Source organism: Venturia canescens, chromosome 6, assembly GCF_019457755.1.
Source record: "Venturia canescens isolate UGA chromosome 6, ASM1945775v1, whole genome shotgun sequence".
Lineage (NCBI taxonomy): Eukaryota > Metazoa > Arthropoda > Insecta > Hymenoptera > Ichneumonidae > Venturia > Venturia canescens.
Window position 1 is genome coordinate 11808916 of NC_057426.1, and position 21745 is coordinate 11830660.

At 41.7% G+C, this 21745-nt stretch overlaps 1 protein-coding gene across 2 annotated transcripts in view; it reads right to left on the bottom strand.

Annotated features, from left to right (window-relative positions):
- Window positions 1-1796: 1796 nt before the first annotated feature.
- Window positions 1797-21745, bottom strand: part of LOC122412129 (limbic system-associated membrane protein-like) — a 141744-nt gene continuing 121795 nt past the window's right edge. For both annotated transcript variants that reach the window (XM_043421452.1, XM_043421451.1), the window contains exons 3-7: window positions 20542-20717; window positions 16739-16949; window positions 16496-16607; window positions 16172-16350; window positions 1797-3171 (exon numbers count right to left, since the gene is read on the bottom strand). In XM_043421452.1, coding sequence (XP_043277387.1) covers window positions 3062-3171; window positions 16172-16350; window positions 16496-16607; window positions 16739-16949; window positions 20542-20717 — 788 coding nt within the window. In that variant the 3' untranslated portion in view covers window positions 1797-3061. The remainder of the gene's footprint in view (window positions 3172-16171; window positions 16351-16495; window positions 16608-16738; window positions 16950-20541; window positions 20718-21745) is intronic.

A 21745-nucleotide genomic window follows, 5' to 3' on the forward strand; every position in this document is an offset into this window, starting at 1 on the left:
GTATGATAAAAAAAAAGCAAAAACAAGAAAAAATTGTTGCAAAAAATCGAGGCTTTCATTTTTTAACGACCCAGGGGATAAAATGATGACGAAAAAAAAAATCCTTCAACAAACCACAGGAGAGAGAGAAATGAGAGTGCTTTTGAAATATGAAACTTCCGCAATATCCATGTCACGAGGTATTATATCTTAAGCTTGCCGTCTTATTCTCCTTTTTCCTTCTTCTGTACCCCTTTTTTCCAAATTGCAGAGCCTTTGCTCTGCTACGCGTCTATGGTATTTTATCGTGATATGCCTGAGGTATGAAAAAATAAAATAAAATAAAATAAAATAAAATAAAAAAAAAATGAAAAAGAGAATCAGGGAATAGCGAAATCCAAAGGGATAGAGAGAAAGGAAGCTTGAAAATGGGAACTCGAGTGAGCCGCATCACTGGCAGCCGAATAAACGAGTTTTTCGTGCTGCAAGACTTGGAAAGCTTTCTCCCCTTCTTTCGTCCTTACATTTCTACTTCCTTTTTTTTTTTATTCTCTTCGCTTTGTCGATCTTCACAAGCTCATCATACCCTTGATATCTGAAGACGTTTGCTTGTCTTCCTATATTTTCTACCACGTTTTTTGAGTGGAATATGTGAAAAAAGGTTGTCCCTCATTATTTCATAAAAATAAATTTGTTCGCGATACTGCGCCATGACAATTTGAAAAACTTTATAATTTTTTCCCTCGCCCGATATTTTGTTTCCTCGTTCGATTAAATCTTCGTTATACTTTCTTCGAACAGTCAACGATTTCATTTCCATAGAATTTCGATACTATTTTTTTCTTCGAGAATTGTCATTTCCTCTACAAAAAGAAGTGAAATATGTAAGAAATGCAAGAATTTTTTTTAATCGAATTTGGGAGCTTAAGAGTTTTTAAATCCCCCAATCACAAGAGATATCCCGGGCTTTTTGGTACAAATCCCTTTTTATATGTTCACTCCGTTGGGAAGATACGACAAAAGTAAGAGAGAGCCGAGGAGTTCATGAAATTTTTAGGTTCCCCTAACGCAGAGCAAGAGAAAGTCGTTAGCGACCCTAGGATACCAGGGCTCAAAATTTAATTAGTCATGAACATTAACGTACATCAAAGTTTCTCGATTTTCTTTTTTTTTCTTTCGACATTCCAAAAAATCATCGTTTCAAGAAGAAAAACTTTTAGTCATCCGGCCACAGTCTCGAAAATCCTAGAAAATAGTTCTCCCTCTCTCGTATTCTTGCACACTAAAATTGTCAATATTGTAAAAGTAAAAAACTATTTTTTTGTCATTATTCAACCACCCCATGAACCAAAAACATGGTGCAGTATCCACTTGAGTGCCCGAGGGCCAACTGCGGAGGGTGAGAAAGAAAGAGAGAGATAAAGATAAATGAATTTAAGTGAATTTTTGGAGTTCTGAAATCATGAGTACGATTCGCAGGTCGCACGAGACATCGAAAATTAGTAAAAGGACCGATGATGATTCGATCATTTTTTAATTACACGTTGACATGAAACACGTATCGTTAGCGTATCCCGGCGAGCACAATCTCACGAGTACCTTAATCGTCATTATCGTAAACACGTACGAAGAGTTCACAGAGATAGTCAACCGATGTCGATTGAGGTAAGAATTGGTAAATTCACATTCACATGATCGAACTACACATCCACGGACCGTACTGGGCCGATTCGATCGCACCATACGAAATTAAGGTAATCCTGATGACAGTTCCATGGGAAATCGATTCGTGTGACGATATTTTATTTTCTCACTGATAATCTTTCAACGCCTCTTTATTACTCAACCTTGAACGCTCAATTAAAATTTCATATCATAGAATATACTCGAAATACTTGCCCAAATCCGAAACGTAATATTGTTTATGTCCTGTACAGGATCTCGTTATAAAATGAGGATACGAAGAACGTTGTAATTCATGGAAAATATGTAAATCAAATGAAAAAGAGTATAAAAAAATATTTACAAGTATACTTTTACATTTTCTACTTTATTTCTAAAACGAAAATTTATCCGCGCCCGGTTCTCACTAACCTCAAAAGCTTTGTGTTTCCAACAGGTCTACCCTAGCTCGTTTGTTATTCACTCTACATCGAAGGTACATCACGGATCCATTGTAAAATAAAAACTGAAGAAATAAACAAAATAAACAATTTGTTGCACACGTCAATCACAGTTTTATTATTAGTCACTACGCCTGTTCCGATTCGAAGCACTTTGTTGGAAGGATAAACGACGTGTAACAGTTCCTTCGAGTTCTGAACAAAGCGCACTCTCGAATTAATTACAGTGGAGTCTGAGTCTCCCCGTTGGAGTAGCATTTCCTGAAGTTTCATTCTTCCTTTTGTTGAGGAATTTACGAATGTTTCTCGTACTTCGGGCGAGATTTAGCAAAGTCGTTACGACTTTGCTTTGCAATGAGATCTGTAGAGTTCGGTCAGTTGGACGACTCGTAGGCTCTAAAAACCCTTGTGGGGATACTTCAGATCTCACAGGATGCCTCGATGGACTGAAAGCAGTAACGGCTGTTGAGTCGTCCGTTAATGCTATCCGGTTGACCTCAATCGTCCTGTTAAGAAAGGAGGCCTTTGTGGAATTTAAAAGTTCACTCAATGAAAACACTGGACGGTCCGGTTTTCAATATTTTTTCATTCCAACGTTTGTGTCGATCGAAGTTACTGCTGATTGGCCAAATCAGTTATTTACACTGTTAAAACACCCCGAGGAGTTTGAACATCGAGCTGAGAATGAGCTCGGTTGTTGCATCGATCCAGCTGTTCCGTATCGCAGCTCGGTATTTGTGTACACGCATGGACAAACTTCGATGGAGTTTTGAGTCAAGACGTCCCGGGGGACCAAGGTGAGTAAGGAAAAGCGCCACTACGGTGAAGGAGATGAGATAGTGGGATAGGAAACGGCTAGGAATGCGAGAGGACTCAAATATAACGCGCAATCACTGTTTATCCAAATGACGACAGAGGCCGCAAGCCTGGCAACGTTATTACTGCCTGTCGTCGATCAGTCACCTCGCGAATGATCCAGCATGTATAAGCAGAAGCAAAAGGGCAAGGGTGCGCGTTGCTGCCCCACTCTTGCTCGAGTTTCCGTGCTGCATTGCCGCCGGGTGTTCACCTGAAACAAACGGAAAATAATTACGTTTCCATAAATTGACTGGGCGTTATACTTGCATTAGCATGGGCTAAATTGTGCTCAGACATTTTTCAGTTTAATTCCACGTGCCGTAATGGAAGTAAGCTGCGCAGAATGTTGGCGGAATGATTTTTACAGTCGTTTGTACAGCATTGACAGTGATGAAGTGTCTGCTGCATTGCAGGGAGTGTCTTTGACGCACGGGACAATTAATTATTGGGAAATGGATTCACCAAACTATGAGCTTGTCCAGACAGGCGGGTTGTCGTCCAATGTGTTTTTTCCTCTTTTTTTTAGTGACAATTAATTGCGGAGAGCCGAGTGCTCAGGTTTTGATGGAACACGTTTTTTCTTGACGAGTTACTACCTATAAAGAGAGTGCGATTATGGGGGGGGGGGGGGGGGGGGATTTTGGGACAGTGTGTATCCGGGAGCAAGTTAAAATAGAGGGTTTGAAAGGTGTCTGCGAAGGGGCGACTATTCACGGGCGAAGGATCTTTACTATCTCTTGTTGGGGTGGGAATGACAGACGTTTAATTCAAGGTGAGTAGCAGCACTGGTAAACGAGTGTAGGGCACTTGGTTGAAAACGACGTCTTCCATCGTGTTCCGAGAACATTTCTTCGGGCAAGAAACGAGCATTTTTTTCCGGAAAACGCGAGCATCCAACATCTCGGGCATTGGAGTTGAAATAAAAGAAGCAAGGAGGCGAAGGAGAAAAGCTGGAATAGAGACACACATCGTCATGGGCAGTGGCTTTTGTGCCTGAGGCTCTTGGACATGTGCCGGAAAGAAAGAAACGTAAAAATCTCTATCTCTTTCTCCTCCTCCTTAAAGCGTTCTCTTCGCTTTAGCCTCGAGGCAAGATTTTGCGGCTACTTGACCGGTTCGCCCAGTACGAATTCGCGCCCTGAACTCCCTTAATGCTATATAGAGCTCTCCGCAAGCTCCACTTCTCACCGCTTCTATCTACTCGCCTTGAGCGTGAAAAAAAAGCAATTCGTCAAGTTGGATCCTCGCTTTCCAGAGAAATGTATTTACGTGTTCAGCGAGATATAAGAGCGCCAGTGAAAATACAGGGTGCAGTTAGATTGCAAAATTTTCGAAAAGAGGTCCAATCTAGTATCGAGCGTTCGTCCGAGTATGACCTGGTTTGATGGGTTGTGCGAAGCCCCTATTTTTCAAGATCATCACTCAGCTCGAAGCCTCAATTCGTAGCACATACGATCTTCTTTTTTTTTCTTCAATGTGGACCGTGATCCGGGACCTGGCTCAACTGAACGGACATCCGTGATGATCGTGAACGTCTACCTCCATTAAAGATATTATTTCGGATCGCTCGGTGATTATCGTCATTAGTACTAATTGGTTTCGCTATAGGAAGAGAGATCGGTGACACATCGATGGTGACATTACAAGGAAATCTGGCCCGTCACATATCGTGACGATCCTTTGACTGTCACTTGTATTTGGATCATCAGATTTGCAGAGTTCCACGAGAATTCGAATCTCGGATCATGATGCACGAGAGCTATTAGCAAATCAGCTGTCTGCTTTCGGTACCCGTCCAGGCAGAGTATTGGATGGAAGGTGGAGGATGACTGATGAAGGTGCGGCTGAGTTTTGACGTGCGTTTAAATCCACTCTCGCCCCTTCTCTTTCCTCCTTTTTACTCCGATTGTTGCAACATGCATCGGGTTTGTAGCTCCGGGTACGTGCACCAATGGAGTGTCCAATATTTTAGCAACAGCGACTGAACTTGGTGGCTAAAATTGGTGTCAATGTTCTTGAAACTGTTACAAACTGATTTCGAATATGACTACGTCTGTCCGTTCATTTTCCCCGTCCTCTTCTATCCCTTTGTCCCACGTACTTTCGCCGTTATAGTCGAGCTGACCTACAAGCCATATAGTTAAGGTCGTCTCATCTTTTACTGGGAATGCAACATGTGATTGCTCCCCTTCAATTCCAGCGGAATAACGAACCACGGAAACGGATCAAGCTGAAGGCTTTATTACTAGCGTCCCATCACGAAATCGTTTTCTCACTATTCAACTCAACTCCATATCGTAATCGTATACGATCTCCTAGTCAATCTTAATTCTGCAGACTATCATGAATAATGTAAGCGAACAAACGAACCTCGTGAATAATCATGAGCTTCATATAGGTAGGAAGAAAAGATGAATATGACTCGAAGAATTTTCGATATCGCAGCTCCACTAATATTTCACAGGAGTGTACTTCAACTGCAGATAATTTATTGACACAGAAGCTGCAACTGTTCGTGCAGAGTTACGAGGATGAACTTTCGTCATTTTTTTGTTGTTATGCAACCACGCTGATATATGACGTGTCGGCAACCTACATGATTTTATTTTCAGAAAATTTTGCTATAGTCGAGAGAGTCTGACTAGGACAATAATTTTGGCTCGCGTGTTGGTTGTTGCTGGATGGGGAGGTAGCTAATTGAACTCTAAACGATCCTGATCTCCGGACTTTTCTTGGTCTCTTATTACACTTGAGCTTAAATCCCACCATAAAGCTTCGTCCATCGAGATTAATTAAATATTGCATTTCTACGATTTTAATAAGAGCTCAGTCCGAATGGACGTTTTGAAAAGGCCGCACCAATCAGATAAGTCGAACTTTCTGACGTTCGAAACGATGATCAAGCACCCATGCAACTGTCAATATCAACACGTTAACGATCTCATTCATACATAATCAATACGTTGTCAGAGGGAAATGCTCAAACGTTATGCGACCACGAGGACATACAGGAAACGTGCGGTGAGCCGCGCCGTACGCGAGCATTGAGCGCCGTAACTGGCGACGGGGCGGCGGCGGCGGCTGTCATACTCCCATAATTTCTTTAGCCCACATATTAGTCCTGATCGAAAAGCATAATGAATATTAGGAAAATGGGGACCAGCCTCAAACGTTATTCGAAACAAACAAATTTGTTGAGTCTCGATAAGAAATATGGAGGAAAAGTAAACCTGACGAGAATGAATCGAAATTAGAACGAAACGAGTAGACCTGAATGCAAAATGAGCTCATCTGAATAAAGAGAAGCTCTCATAGGTACTCGCCCTTAAACGCGATAAAAATTCAACGAGCTACCTCGTAATAAATAATATACCCGCGTATAAATATTTTCTTTGTCAACACGGCCATATACCCGAAGGATTGAATATCTCGACAAGGAAAAAAGGATTCCTACAGTCTTGTATACGTTTTATACATCGAGATAAACGTATATGTATCCATAATACATATATAGGCGCGAGTATCATCGAAAGCCTGCGTGTACCAAGCTTGGAAACATTACGGAGCATTGCCGTATCTTCTTATGAGACATCGAGGGCGCGGAGGGCGTTGGGAAGAGGCAGTGTACGAGTATAAAAGCATAGCAGGACGGAGGGATCCAAGGGTAAAGATGCTCGGGGAACAGGGATAAGGGATGCGGAGGAGAAACTGTAGAGCGTTTTTGCACGGCGGATGTGTGCTGGGATACAATGGTTGCGAGGCGAATTCTCTCAATGGCGAGGTATTCATCTCGAAAGAGGAAGGACGAGTACGGAAAGGTAGAAAAGAAAAAGAAAAAGAGAAAGAGGCAAAGCTGCGAACGGGGCTAGGGGCCGCCAGAAGAAAAGGCCGCAGTATGCAGTTAAGTTTATCCATGAGGATGGGGAGACAGAGAGAAAGAGCGAGGAAAAAATGTAGCTCAACCGGTAGTATTTATGTATATGTTACTTTGAAAATTATTCTCTCGTATGCGTGCTCGTGTTCGCTGGGATTTATAACGCATTCGTACGTACACCGATACAGTTACATGCATTTTTTTTATTATCATCGTCCATCGGACTTTCCTAGTTGAAAAATGTACAGAATTCATGTTTTGATCGAGCTAATACCGGTTTTTGTTAATATTTACAATTTTGGCTAATATTTTTGCTAAAAATCGTGGCAAATTATTTTTTCAGCATCACCGTCGATGAAAAATGACACCACGGTTAATTTTAGGAAGGGGGAAGGTGAAAATTTAATTCAATATTTTCTTTTCAAGTTTGACAAAAATCATGAAGGGGAAGGTAGGGAAATCAAAATACGAAATAAGGAAGATTTTCTGGATCTACCCGACGAAGAAATTGAAACCGCTTATAAAAACAAAATTGTGTATTTTTTACCTTCCCTATTTTTGAAATTCATCATAATATAATTATTTACCAATATTATAGATTGTCAAAAATTTTGAGACCATAATTGATGGCAATAGCGAAGAAACTGAAATTTCATTCGGATTTTTCCAAATTTTTTTTTTCTAGTTTTTGTAAATTCCCTCTCCCTAAAATAAACCACCATATGATTTTTTATTGATAATAATGCTGAAAAAAATTATAAGAATTTCTAGCAAAAGTGAATATTGTAAATACCGGTTTTTTATTCAATCGAACCCACTATTATGATCGTTTTTATTGCTCGTACAGAAATATGAAAATCCATTGAAGTCAAAGAAAATTATTTTGTTGAAGACTGAAGACGAAAAATTCTTTGAACATGATAAATTATGCAACTTTGGAAACACCATTTTGAGCAATCGTTTTTTTGACACTTGAGGATTTTTATTGCGAGTATATTCTCAAAAGGAACCCCTAAAAGTAGACATGCGAGAGAACAATGAATGGAGATTTGTACGATTCGTAATGCTGGGTGACAGTAGAGAGAGTCAACGTTAGGTTCGCCATTGCACTGATGCCTCGTCACGCCACGATACACGCAGAAAAATATTTCGATACTTTGTGCCAGCCATGACAATTTACAGTCCTTCTTTTGTCCCGGCCACTCTGCGCGAACTACTCCGCGTATTTTTTTCGTGAGATTCGACGTGACGAGATTATCTTGGGTTTACGAAATAGCTGCCTATCGATTTCATATCACGCGCGTAGTCGTCGGCCCATGAGTGTTCCCTCTTCCAGCTCTACTTCCGTTCGATTTCATACAGACCGATATCCATAAACGTAGATAAAAATATGGAGAGAAAGATAGTAGAAAGTATATTCGCTGGAAGTTATTTGGCTTCGCGAGGCAAGCAAATTCGTTTGGTCGACGTGAGCCCGCGAGTCTCGATATCGAGATACCGAAAGGGTGAAATCGAAGTTCGCCGAAATTCATCATTCCGGGGTTTTATAGCCGGCATTGAGACCGGTTTTATAATACTTCAATTAAGGTGACTTTGATTAGGATATTTACGAGATAAAAGTCGTTAAAGCTTCGGGAGGCTTGGAGCGAAAAAAAACGCGGTTTGAATCGCTTTTTTACGCGACTCGCTATCAATTCCCGCAAGATTTTTTTCCCCTCGATTCCGCTGTCACAAATATGTTCGGCGTATCTGGATTTTTATACAGTCGTAAAGTAGGAAAATTCGAATATAAAGACTAAACGATTTATATGTATGACCTTAAATATTCGCTCAACAAAAAGGGCGAGAAAAAAATATATCAAGACAGAAAGGGCGCGAGAATACTGTTCGCCAAGTTATAGTGAACCTATTTTTCATGGCACATGATTTACGATGCGATTCCAAATATAATCCATGAATTTTACGATTCGAATAAAAATGTTTGCTCATATTGATATATCAAATGATATTCACCAGACGCGTTGTTTAAAAGTAGAATGTTATTTAATGTATTAAATGCAAAAAAAAAAACGAATCATCTTCGATGTGCAAAACGACTTAGTGATTAACATTTTTTCCTCGTCCTTTAATAATTTCTCAACATTTCTTTTAATACCAAATTTCCCAGTCTCATCAGCCGCCATCTTCTGTGAAAAAATAAATAAAAAAGAACCGATAAAAAACGAGAGGAAAAAGAATGAGAAAGAACTTCGAAGGAGTAAATTTAATTTAGTCGTGCGGACTAGTGTGATTGGCGAAGGTGCCGATGTGATAGGACGCCCAGTGGATTAAAAACTTTCGCATCGGAGCCGCACGTGAAATAATTGATTTAGTTATCGAATTCTCCAACTGAAATTCAAGCTCGCGGTCCTCTCGGTGTATAGAACATTCGTGCATTGATTTAAACTGTTCTATGCATTTATTGTGACCTCCCTTTCTCCCTTTTCAAACTCCATGTTGAAAATGAATGAAGTTTGCATTCTTAATTGACTACCTTCATTTTGGGATGTCGAGACTGACTTTTTTCCCCCAGCATACGAACGATCTCGTGTTGTGTTAATGAACAATACAATGGAAGGGTTTGTCACTGCAACACGTTGAATAAGAAATATATTGGATCCAAATTATTTGATTCTCACTCAATCAAATTATTCTGTTTTGATTATACTGTCGCAAAGTTTTTTCTCTGTTTTACATTCACCACTCCATATTCTTACTAATAAGGACAATAAAAACGCAAGAACAATATCCTCGAGTTTGATAAGATTAAAGATCGGTATAAAACTCGTGTCAGATTCGAGTGTAGAATGAAGATAAGCAGCGTTTGAGGAAAAGAAGACCTTGCCGATGTCAGAGTAAATGTATACGGAAGACGAAAGTGCCAATGGCCGTGCAAAGAGGGCTCAGAATTCGACAAGTGCAGTGAGAAGAACAGAGACCGAGTGGGAGAGGGTGGCAAAGAGAAACGACGACATCGATCCTTTCACGTTGCCCATATAATCCGGCGAGGAAACCATTTATATACATGTATAGTTGCGTCTAATATATTCACACGAGCGGTGAGAGTGTCGAGGGAGAATAGAAAGAGAGAGATTGAGAAAGAGTGAAAAGGAAAGAAAACGAGGTGAGCGTGTTAGTAAGTAATACGACATACAAGAAGTAAGAGTACAGTTACGAGGTACCCGTTTGAATACAGCACTTTATATTCCCAGGGCGGAAACCATGGGCCCGATAGCATATCACATGTACATTCCAACGAATGATGAGAGCGAAGATTTTGCCAGAAAACCTTAACACTTCGAGTCGATAACGTATTTTCTGATTAGACACAAGAAGCTAAAGAAATGGAGAGTGAATCTTATCAATCTTCTGGCTTCAGTCAAACAAACTTCCTTCGAAATAAATTTACACTGGAGTGTTGTACTAAAACCTCTCTAACCTGATATTCTTTCACTGGAAAGACGATCGTGAGATTATTAAAATCTGATAGAGGCGGAGAGAATTAAACGGTGATATAAGTATCACGCTAAAGCGTGAAATTCACTGTGAAATTTACCGGATATATTTGACTGCGGGGACGAGTTAACGAAAAATATTTACTCCAGTAATGCACTGTAAGATTTTCAATATTTTGTGGAATTTTCAGTTTTATCATAGTAAATATTGCAGACAGTGAAATTTACGGTACGTGTACTTTAATACCGTACTTTTTTTTTTTACGAAACGTCTAGTGAATTTTACGGTGCATCACGGTAACATGTCTTTGCCCTAAGTATCGATCACTCGTTTCTCAATTTCGTAGTACACTGAAACGGTGATTTCCACACTTCAACAAAGGGCTGAGCATATAAAAATAATGGGGAAATGTTTGTGCCGCATCCTGGCACAAAAAATCGTACGGAAATTTTTACAGTGCAGCACAGCATCGTGACGTCAAAACTCACTAAATACTCCGGTTGAAGTTCGTACTGCGAACAACGAATATTGATTTTTTAATAGAAAAATTCAATTTCTTTTCCATAATAATATTATGAAATGCAGCGTGTATTAATTAATCGGTGCTAAGAAACCTGAAATAAAGCGGTGATCGGAATAACCAAAAATCTGCGGTTTCAAGAAGCCTCTTCACTCCTAATTATCCCGAAAGAGTAGATAATAAATGTATGAAGACTCTCGCCATATGTTCATTTCGAATATATCGGCTGCTCGCAAATAATGTCTTTATACTGGCTCTCATGATCCGATTATGAATACCCTATTTTATTTAAATGTGAATTTTGGTCGTTGTTCAATTTTTGTTCGTTTTTATGCCCATTTATATTCGCCTTGTTTTGGGTTATTTGGGGTACGTTTTTTTTAAATTTTTTTAGGTCATATCGATCACTGTGACTTTAACGGATTATTTTTTCAGCGATTATGCAGGACCGTAACGAAATTCTACAATGACCCGAGACGCCCAGGTGTATATCAATTAAGCTGAAAAAAGAATTTCACATGTGACGTTGAACTTTGAACGTCGACGATGGTACGAAATCGTACACGAACGCTCCTCTCACAGGCGAGGCAGTGCAGCCGAATGTTCATATATAGGGCGAGTCGGAGTTGTCTAAAAAAGAGCCTGTTATTTAACCTTATCTTTAGCACGTATTATCGCTGATCTATCCAGACTGTTATTCACCCTCTGGCATCCCTTATCTGCTGATATAAAGGCCCTGAAGGTATTACCGAAACCCTTGCTCCATTTCGTTATTTTTTTTATCTTCACTCAACGCTGGAAATCGAAAGAAACACTTGGCATCTTGTCTGGATGTTTCATCGAGATTTGCAGTACGCAAGCCTACATCGAGTTGAAGTGTTAACTGAAAATCTTGAGTCGACGAAACCCCGACGGGAGCCATTTCTCGTTGGCAAAATATGAGCGCTGATTTCACATTATCGCACCGTGTCGCCGTCACTCCTCGCTTCCCGTTTAATTATTCGCCCTCCTGTTAGCCTTCCCTCGCGCGGAGCTAGCCCGTGAACAAGGTGGCGCCCTTCCATCCGGTTCTCCACCTTCCATTTCGTTCACCGCCTCGCACTACTAAGCCTTTCCAGCTTGCACCTTTAACTCCATCGACCCTCAGCTGGGGGCCGAGTCCTTTCCAGTTTCACAGAGTCTCTCTTGTACATTGCTGTTCTCATTGGAGCTGATCTTAGCGTTCATTGCATTCGAATTGTTGTCACAGTGTCGGCACACTTCTTTAGATATTGCCTTGCTTTATCCCGAGAAGAGTTGGTCCAGATGAAAATTAAGGTCATTTTGGGCTACTGCCAAAGTTGTTAGATCCGTGGATTGTTTTTATTTGAAAGCAGGAAAGTTCGGTGCTGAGCGGCTTTATCTAACGTCCGTCGATTTTTCTTCTCATAATCTTTGAAACGCGGACATTTTTTTCGCATCCACCGGGAAGTGGAACTTTTGCTCTATTGCAACGGGACTTGGGAACAAGGCGTCAAGCCATTTCTAGCTGCTCGGACCGAGGCTCGGGCTTGGTGAGTTGGCAAACTCGATGGAATTTTCTGCTCGAAGTGAAATCATACAGGACGTGAAGTTTGCCGGGGTGCAAAGAGGCGTATATTCCTGGAAGAGCTATCAGACAAGAGGAAAGTTAAATACTGACGTGCGCAATGGTGAAACGTCGTCGACAATTAGCCACAAATCAGCAGGGTGAAAGTGTCTCCAACCCTCATCCAGCACTTTTCGTTCTGTATCTACCTCCCGTAATTGCGATACGTCTCAAACCAAGTTTCACATCTCCAGCTGTAGTGCTCCACAGGGGTTGTTCAAGTACACCAATGAGACAGGTGCACAGATGGCGGAGTCCTGGGACGCGCGTTTATGTGCCAACTGGAAGTTGAGTTACAACTGTCAGACGAATAAGACGATGAGAAAGTGAATAAGTGTACGGGGGGAGGTGGATGTTGACAGTCTTTGCCGGATAATTTTAAGTAGGAGAGTTTGGATATCGTCACTCGAATGTCTTCGAGTTTCAATATGGATTTAAGAACTTAATTACTGATAAATCAGCATCCCGCAGGAACTCGTTTTGACACGAAACTGGACGGAGCGGTGTGCTTAATGATATTTGAGTTTTAGTCCCCTTGGAAGGTGGTCCTGAAACTAATTTTCCAAAGGCATTGCGACGAAGGATTTGTAAATATGATTGAAACATTCGAAAACGAGATATCGATCCCACGATATTAGCACGTAGAAATGAAAATGTTCGGAATATCTTCTTTCCAAGGGGATTCATTAGAGGCCATAATCTCCAGGTAATTTTTCTTCCCTGGAGCGAACGCGATCCCTTGGTTCTTAGTAGGTCCAAAGAGACATTTTCCTAACGCAGATGGATCCGTAATTGAGGAGAGGCTTGAATGACCTAGTTAGGGTCTGGAGAAGGCTAACTTTTAGCTGTCCCCAGAGAGGATGGTGTTTGGTGGCGAAGACGAAGGAAAGGAAAGAAGCTAAGTTATTGTGATGATGAAGCTAACGGGAGCTCTGGCTGGGCTAGGTAGCAGGCCTCGACGCAATTTTCAGTTCCGTACAGTAAGAGTAATACCTCACGATAGGGGAGATGTGTATGCCCCTAGCCCGTCAAGGCTACCGAGGTCGTATATTTACGACCTTGCCTCAGTGTCTACGCTTTGTTGCGTTGGCTCGAGTGCTGGTCGCCCAGGAAAACTACGATAGTATATAGATGTATTCCAAGTTACATAATGCAATGGTGAACGTGTTGTATGTGTGAATGATGTGGGTTGGTGGTCGCTATGATGGCCTGGACGGATATACGTGTACGTTAAGGGGTTAGTCTATGTTTACGTAGCATGAGACGCGTACGATGTGTTGTAGGGAGCGTACGGGGGCATCCACCAGCAGCACCTGGTAGGGATTTGCATGGGACAATATCTCGTCTGATTTATCCCTCCGGCTCGACGCGGCCGGATAGAGCGCATGCTGGTTTAACCGAGCATGGCAGTACCCGTGGCATAGTAAACGCGTTGCTCCGCTTCTTCTTCTTCTTCTTCTTATACTCTTTCTTCTTCTTCTTCTTCGCGTCAACGTAAAATAGGAAAGGAGCCAAGACATATCTAGAGGATTTATTCCTCGTCCTTTCGCTACCCCCTCCCTTCCTCTTGCCATCTTTCGGCTTTCTTCTGCCTCGGTGAAATAAGGAGAATAGAGGTTGCTTAATGGCGTTGCAACAACGGAAAACCGCACTTCGAAATCCTATGCAACACACGGGGAAACTGTCCCAGATGGAACATGGAAGGAGAACCATCAAGAAAGCTGTTTCTGTTCAAAATACCCTGCGAAAGATAAAAATAAATAAATTGACAACTGTGTATTTTATGATCGGACGTTGTGGATGCAGGTTAGATAAGGGGAAACTCTTGCTTCGAGACATCCATAAGCCTACAATTCTTATAAACAGAAAAACCGTAACGTTCTCAGATTCCGAGGTAAGTATTCCCGACTCCTTGAATGCTTCCAGCACTATCTTTCTCGATTTTGGTACTCAGCGCTTTTATGTCCTTTACCATTTTGGTTATATCAGGATTCGTTGGATTTATGGCCTCTGTAAGACCGTGTCGCGTATCTTGGAGTCTCCGGTCCCGATGTTGTGACGTCATCCGCTGGTGGAGACAAATTTTAGCAGATACGACGTTAGCAGAAATGTATTTTTTACTGGCAAATCCTGCCAAATACGGCTTATAAGAGAATTTGTGCGAGAGTCTTGAACGGTGCTATGATTGAAATATTCCAGCGATAAATTTTCAGTTATTCCGACTGCCATCTAACACTGCTCGAATATAAAATTCATGCTATGGGTTAATCCACTTCTCAGTTGAAGTCGGTGGAGCTCGTTTCCTCATTTCTTTGTTTACGTACTCGGGCAAATATCGGGTTGACTTACTACTCTCAATTAATATTTTATCGCCGGTGAATCGAAGACTTTGGTAGCCAAGAAAATTTTCTCTCCAGCAATAACGATCTATCTGTATCGTAAATCTTAAACACTTTTTTTAAATCTTGAACACTTTACCAAGATATCTTGGTATGTACACAGTTTTTTCATGCAAGCTCCTTAAATTTATCAGATTTTGAAGGCTCGAAGCTCCCCCGACGACAGAAAGCCTCGGTAGGATGGGAACTACAGAAATTTAATCTTTTTGGCACTTTCTTTCGAGGCCTTTTTCATCGCGTACCTGAGTCTAGCTGAGCATTCACTATTTTTTTTAAGTGTTTTTTTTTGTTCAGTAAATTGATCGAATTTAAATTATTAACTCATATTGCTCGTTGACAGATTACTTGAAAGAAATTTCCAGACAGCGAGAGACGTATTGTGACGTGAGCAAATAATAAATGTCACGATGAAAGTCATTCTGGGGTTGGATGAAATGACTTGAAATACGATTCTTCTTGTGATCCTTTTCTCATTTTGGCCTTATCAGCGAACACTCTCCGATTCTAAAGTAATTATCTACCGCTCGTTAAAATATAGGAAGTTTTTCTCTCTTGGTAATAATATTATTAGAGTCTGGATCTTTTCTATGTGGATATTGAAGTCGGAAACATATTTTAATTGGGTTAGTTGACTCGAAGAAGTTTTGTGCTAATTTAATTGGACGCTGTAGCAAGAATAAGCAGACAGCAGTACGGCGCATATTGAGTGTTGAGAATGGAAGATTCCCGATATCCTTAAGCCACGATAAATTTACAGATAATTATTACTTCCGGTAGTAGCTGTGTCTTCGTGTTCTTCGGGGACAAAAAAATTCTTCAACTTGTTTTCATGGCTTGTCCGCACTTTATCGATTATTCTATTTCCCCGATTCTCGTAATTATCAAGTCCACGTGGTACATTATCGAAACGATAGAAGTTGGATAACTCCAAGGGCTGGAAATGAGCTGGGTCTCGATTTATAGGTCGAGCCAGCAAGGGTAGCTCGTCCAATCAGGATCCCGGGGTTAGATAGATCAATTTCTTTCATGGCTGAACGGCGATCGGAGGAAAATTGGAGAGGCGAACTTTTCATGTTTAATGACAGAGAAGTTCTTGTACGAAAAACGCTCGGAGAACAAGTGAAAGAGAAATAGAAAGGGGAAACGAAGAATGAAAATGCGACGTTGGTAATCGTTCGGAGATCGAGGTCAAAAGGGGCTGAAAGGAGCAGAGATAAAAAAGCAGAAGAGATTGAGCATGATTCTGAAATAAGGACTGAACGAAGCTTGGAAAGTTCGTAATGGAAGAGAGCTTACCGTTGAGTACGTGGACCAGGACACTGGCCGATTCTGCGGTCGATGGGGCGCAGGTGTAATTGCCAGAATCAGCCGGCAATGCTCGTGAAATCAACAATCGTGACGTCCTTGTCTGTTTCTCCGTAACTACGTTTATTCCTCCTCGTTGACTGTAGTTTATCACGTGTTCACCTCTGTACCTGTTAAGTGAAAATAAAATAGAAACGAGCAGAGCAGAAAATTACTCTATTCTCGAGACAACAAGGTTCGAGGAAAAAATATTGGATGACAGTTGAATCTCAATAGCAAAAATAATTTGTCTGGGTGTTGAAAATAAACGCTTACCAATAGATGAAGGACGGTGGTTCGGGAGTTTGAAGAACGATGCACGTCAAGTTTATGTCACTGCCACTCTTGATATGAAGCTCAGTGTTTCCAACTATCTTGGCTTTCGAAACTGGGTCAAAAAATATTGCATTATTAATCTTTATTCTTTTCGATTGAGTAACATCTAACCATTCCATTGAACTCCGAGTATCTCTTATCGCTTCTGCAACGAGAGAAATATAATAAATGAATCTGACAAACCTACGACACTAAGATTATAAGCTTGACTGATTTTCGGCTCCGTCGAGACCTGGCATTCGTAAGTGCCGCTGTCTCGGACCTGCGGAGAACTAATTTTCAGTGTCCACTCGTCACTGCCATCGCTGTGCAGCGACTGAAATCTCTGATCGTTCGTGTACGTCAATATTCCGACAGTAAGAATATGTAAATCCCTTTTTCTTATCCACGAAACCTGTGGAAGAGACAAAAAATCAATCATTTAACGGAAGCTTCGCTCGGTGAAGAAATAATAGTCGTAGATTGTTTTTTTTTCTTTTTTTTTCGAATGAACGAGCAGTCGTTTGGTTTTTGTGCATGATTCACGCGTGAATTTTGAACAAAATCGCATGAAAACATTCGTTGGTAACACTGACTGGAGGGAGGATGCGGGCAGCGGGATATAGAAGCTTACAAGAAAAAACGCTCGAAAAAACGTTGAAACAAACGAAAAAAAATGCGCAGAGAACGGGTAAAAAGGGGGCCGCGGGCGGTGATTGTATCACTAAAAACGCGTTCCAGTTTTAAAAATCGTATTTTTACAGCAAACAAAAATATCGATCGTTGTGGAACTCACAGTGGTCGGAATAAATAGTATATTACACCACAAGGGCAGAAAGTTTGATATTCCTGCACTGCGCGTCACAATGCCCGAGGCGAAGCCGAGGGCATTTGACGCGCAGTTCAGGGCTATCAAACTTCTGCCCGTATGGTGTATACTATTTTTCTTCATAGCCGGTCGAAAGTACGTTTCTTCCGAAATACGCAACTATCGATAGAAGATGTTTTGATGCCTGCCCCCGACATTTGCTGCACGAGCGAAGCGAGTGCTGCTGGTCGGGGGGGCAGGCATCAAAAAAACAAGATATTAGCAAAGATAATTAATATGAATATTTGCATTCCTATGAAGCTGAAAATAAATCATTATTCCGAACGACTTTATTTTTGGCTTTCACATTGATTTTATCTGAAAGGATAAATGTATGTTATTCGTTCGGATTTGTACTGTTTTGATAATAGTGCTTGGAAATAATATGGCATTTCCATAACATATTTCCGAATGAATAACATAATCTTATTCGTACGGTTTGCAGATGACTAGACACAACCTTTCAAAAAACACGTAAGCAATATCTGTTCAAACGTCAAACGTCAAAAGTAAAAAAAATAATTACGTCAAACCTTTCGGAATGCAGAAAAAAGTTTTTGCTCCCGCCGAGACAAATGAAGCGCATGCAGTTTTGACAGCGCAGAAATGTTATCTTTCGACTAAGGTGTGCAGAGAAAAATTTTTGCTCCCGCTGTCACAGCGAGCGTGTTTTTTTTTTACCAATGCAGGAATGTTGAACTTTCGGCCCTGAAATCGGGGCCGAAAGTGCGTACTTTCGACCGAGGTATGAAGAAAACGTTTTTGCTTTTACCGCTGGTCACCGTATTCTGCTTCTTTCTCGATTTTTCTGTCCATAACATTTGTGGACATGAAAATCGAAGTGCGTGAGAAAGAAAAATATAATAAATAAATAAAAAAAACGAAAAAAAAAAACAAAAAAAAAATTGCGCGCGCGCTGAGTACCAAGAGAGAGGAGACATCGATTTTATGGGGAAATAAAAACGCGTGTGCGGTCGTGCGGATATGCCGGGTATTCGGACGTTTCGTGAGCCTTCGGGGTTGATAGAGGCAGCGGCGGGGGGGGGGGGGGGCAGAAGAGAGGGCCGGCCGGGCGAAGGGTGAGAGAATTTGATTTATCGTGCGATTACGATCGGTGATTAGAATGGTACGGGTTCTCCGGGGTGCTTGTGTCACAACAGAGTACACATAGGACGGATAGCTTTACCGGTATTCAACAGAGGCTACCATCAGGAGCATCGGAGCAGCAGAGGCACCGGCTGTTTGATGCATGACCTCGCCAGATAACGGGTATAATGTTATTATTCAGTGCGGAGCCACGCACGTCCATATCCACGTACGCGGCTACACTTACTTCTCCATATTGATGCAAATGTACACTCACACAACACGCACGAGCTCTCGTACTACGTGCACGCACGAGCACCGAAAGGATGTGTTCATCCAAATATCTATCGTTGAAAATAGCCATTTGTTTGATGCTTGTACGCGCGGCTGCCTTCCTCACTCGTAATCCAAACGAACGTGAATTATCTTCACTATTTGGTGTTCTTTTTTTTTTTCATTTCTCTTTTAATGTCGCCCGATATGCTGTGGTTCCGAAGGAATTTTGGCGGGACATGCTTGCTCGATGATTCGGACGCGAAAAAGGCATCGCTGACGCGAGTAGAATCTTGGAAAAATACCTGGCGCGACGCGTAGACGGACCCGCTATATACCGCAGGGCACTCGACCTCATCGACGGGAAAGACCGAGCGCGTTAGCGATCTAGCGGCCATGAGGCGAACTACCGGAGGGTTATCGACACTTTCATGAATTTAACGGGTTTCAATAGAAGTTTAATAGCAACTGCGGCAGCTCGAGTGATCCTCACTAGGCAAAAATGACGAGAAGAGACGGCTACAAATGAATGCTTGTCCAGCGTTTGCGAGCGGAGTGTGTAAAATGGAATGAATCGTATAAAATCATTCGGGAAAAATGGACGTGACGTGTGGATAATTGAGTTTGTGAAAGGCTCTGCTGGTTATGAGGAGACGAGATACGAATAGAAGGTACACGAAGAGTCGAAGCGAGGGTTGAATTGAATGTATCCATTTTGGTGATTGGTCACAGAACGTACTGTTAATTGGGGAAAAAGATGGCAGCAGCTTTTTCCGGGACGGATGCGGAAAGTCGTTATGCGAATCGTTCGTTAATATCGCATCCATAAATGTTGCATAATATGGCGGCGGTGGCATAACGAGAAAATATATTTGCTTCTGCTCCCGCGCCAGGGAATATGAGCGGGTCTAACTAGAACGAATTTGAGTGTTGGATGATTGATGAATTGGCACCGGCTTCAGAGCTCCGCGTATATTCGTGCAGGATTTATTTGTGTAGTTTAAAAAGTGAACTAAAGTGTTTGCCCCCCACCGGTGATCGAGTGAAAAAAAACTCCGTCGATGAGTCGAAAATAGAAAAATGATCTTGTTTACCTTCCTATCGTGTTTAGTTACTTTGAGAATGTGGATGTAGACATTTGGAAAATCTCGTGGAGTGAGATTGAATATCCACGACGTCATAAAACAGAGGACACACGGGCACCTCGGTCCGAGGGTCTCGTGCAGGGCAACATCAACAATCACGAATCGTCGTGGACCCTAGTTTTCGTATACTCGCTTCAGAGAGTGTACGTAAAGTCGTGAGCTAACATTTACAAGATGGAAACGATGGAATTTCGTCTAAATTGTTGGTTGCCGGGCTTGTGGTTCGACCATGCACCCACGCACACGCACACACACACACACACACACCACGTCACGTTCACGTACTACACTCGTATATAAATTATACATGGAGCAAATATGTGCGAAGACATGGAACTGTGAGGACGAGGGAAAGAGGTTTTTAAAATTACTAATGCATACAGAACAAGGCTAATATTAGTACGTGGTAGGACAACGCGAAGAAAGAACAAGGATAGAGAAAGTTATTACCGGAGTTACGATCACGTGCTGTGATAAAAATAAGACTAGGGTTGCGGTTGTGAGGGAGTATTAGTGGTAGTGGTATTATTTCCTTTTTCTACAATAAAAATAAACAAATTTGAGAGAAAAAATAAAGAAAAAAGAAATACCCACATAGAGGTTTATACGTTTGACAATAATGTGTGTGAACTTACAGCACGATCGCCAAGATTTCTAACTCTGCAGTGCAGGTAAGCAGATTGACCGACAGTCGTCGTGGTTTCTCGCTTCGTCGTGTTGTCAAAGTACGGTTGGCTGAACGGTTGTTCCCAGTACGAAGATTGATGATGCTCCACTACCGAACCTCCGCCGCCACTCTTCGCTGCGCACTCTGTTTCAACAGACACAAACGAGGACGACATTTTAAAGAATTCTGCCTTTCTCAATCTACGTTGATTTATCTGACTTACAATTATTTCTATCTCCGTACAAGCGTGAATTCGATGGCATCGTCGAAATATTTGTTCGGTCAGATTTTCGCGAAAATGTTTACTCAATCGCTAGCGCGAGCAGTAAAAGAATTCAGATATCGCTCTCACGCGGTAGTAGATTGGCTGATTGTTTTTTCAATGATAATCTCATATTTTTGAGATTCCCTGGGTAAATACACGAGCCGTTATTAAATCAACTTTTCAACATATCACGAGTCAAGCTCTTTTTAAATGATATATCACGAATTCTGAGGAGATTACGAGGAGATATAAAACCGAATGGCAAGTAGAATAGAGTCTTTGAAAGTCTCGGATACAATTGGATCGAGCGAACCTCCGCGCGATTGGGCATTACCGGATTGAAATTTAAGAGTATCTCTCACAAATGGGCTGTGAACGTTTAGGGGCGAAGGAGTATCGATTATTCTAGGCCTGAATAGCTCGTTGAGAAGCTCCTTTGAATCCTTTGTGATCTCGTGAAGAATCTTCCCGAGCACATTCGTTCGGGATGATAACCAAGTCGAAGCGACCCCAAGCCCTCGCGCGCCCTTTCTCCCTTGCTAGATTTTCCTCGATGATGATTCGGTATAGAGATATTTCTCGTGATGTTGGACAAGTCGGCGGCAAGTGGGAAAAAGCTTTTACATTCTTCCGGAATTAGACGGGAGGAGGTGCTCGTTTTTGTTATCGTTCCCGAATGATCAACCGAGAGAAAGCTGATACGCTCGCGCCTCTGTTGAGCCTGAAAACCTGCCGAGTCTTTTGGAGCTCGCCCGCTCGTCTGATCGATCTGATGCGCTAACCTCAATACTTAACTATACCTGAGAAGGAGCGTGGAAGGGAGAGCGAGGGAAAAAGAGACGAAAAGATTCGTTCCAACGATAATCAATGCGCGTCAGTCTTTAGTACCTTTCGCCCTCTACAAAAC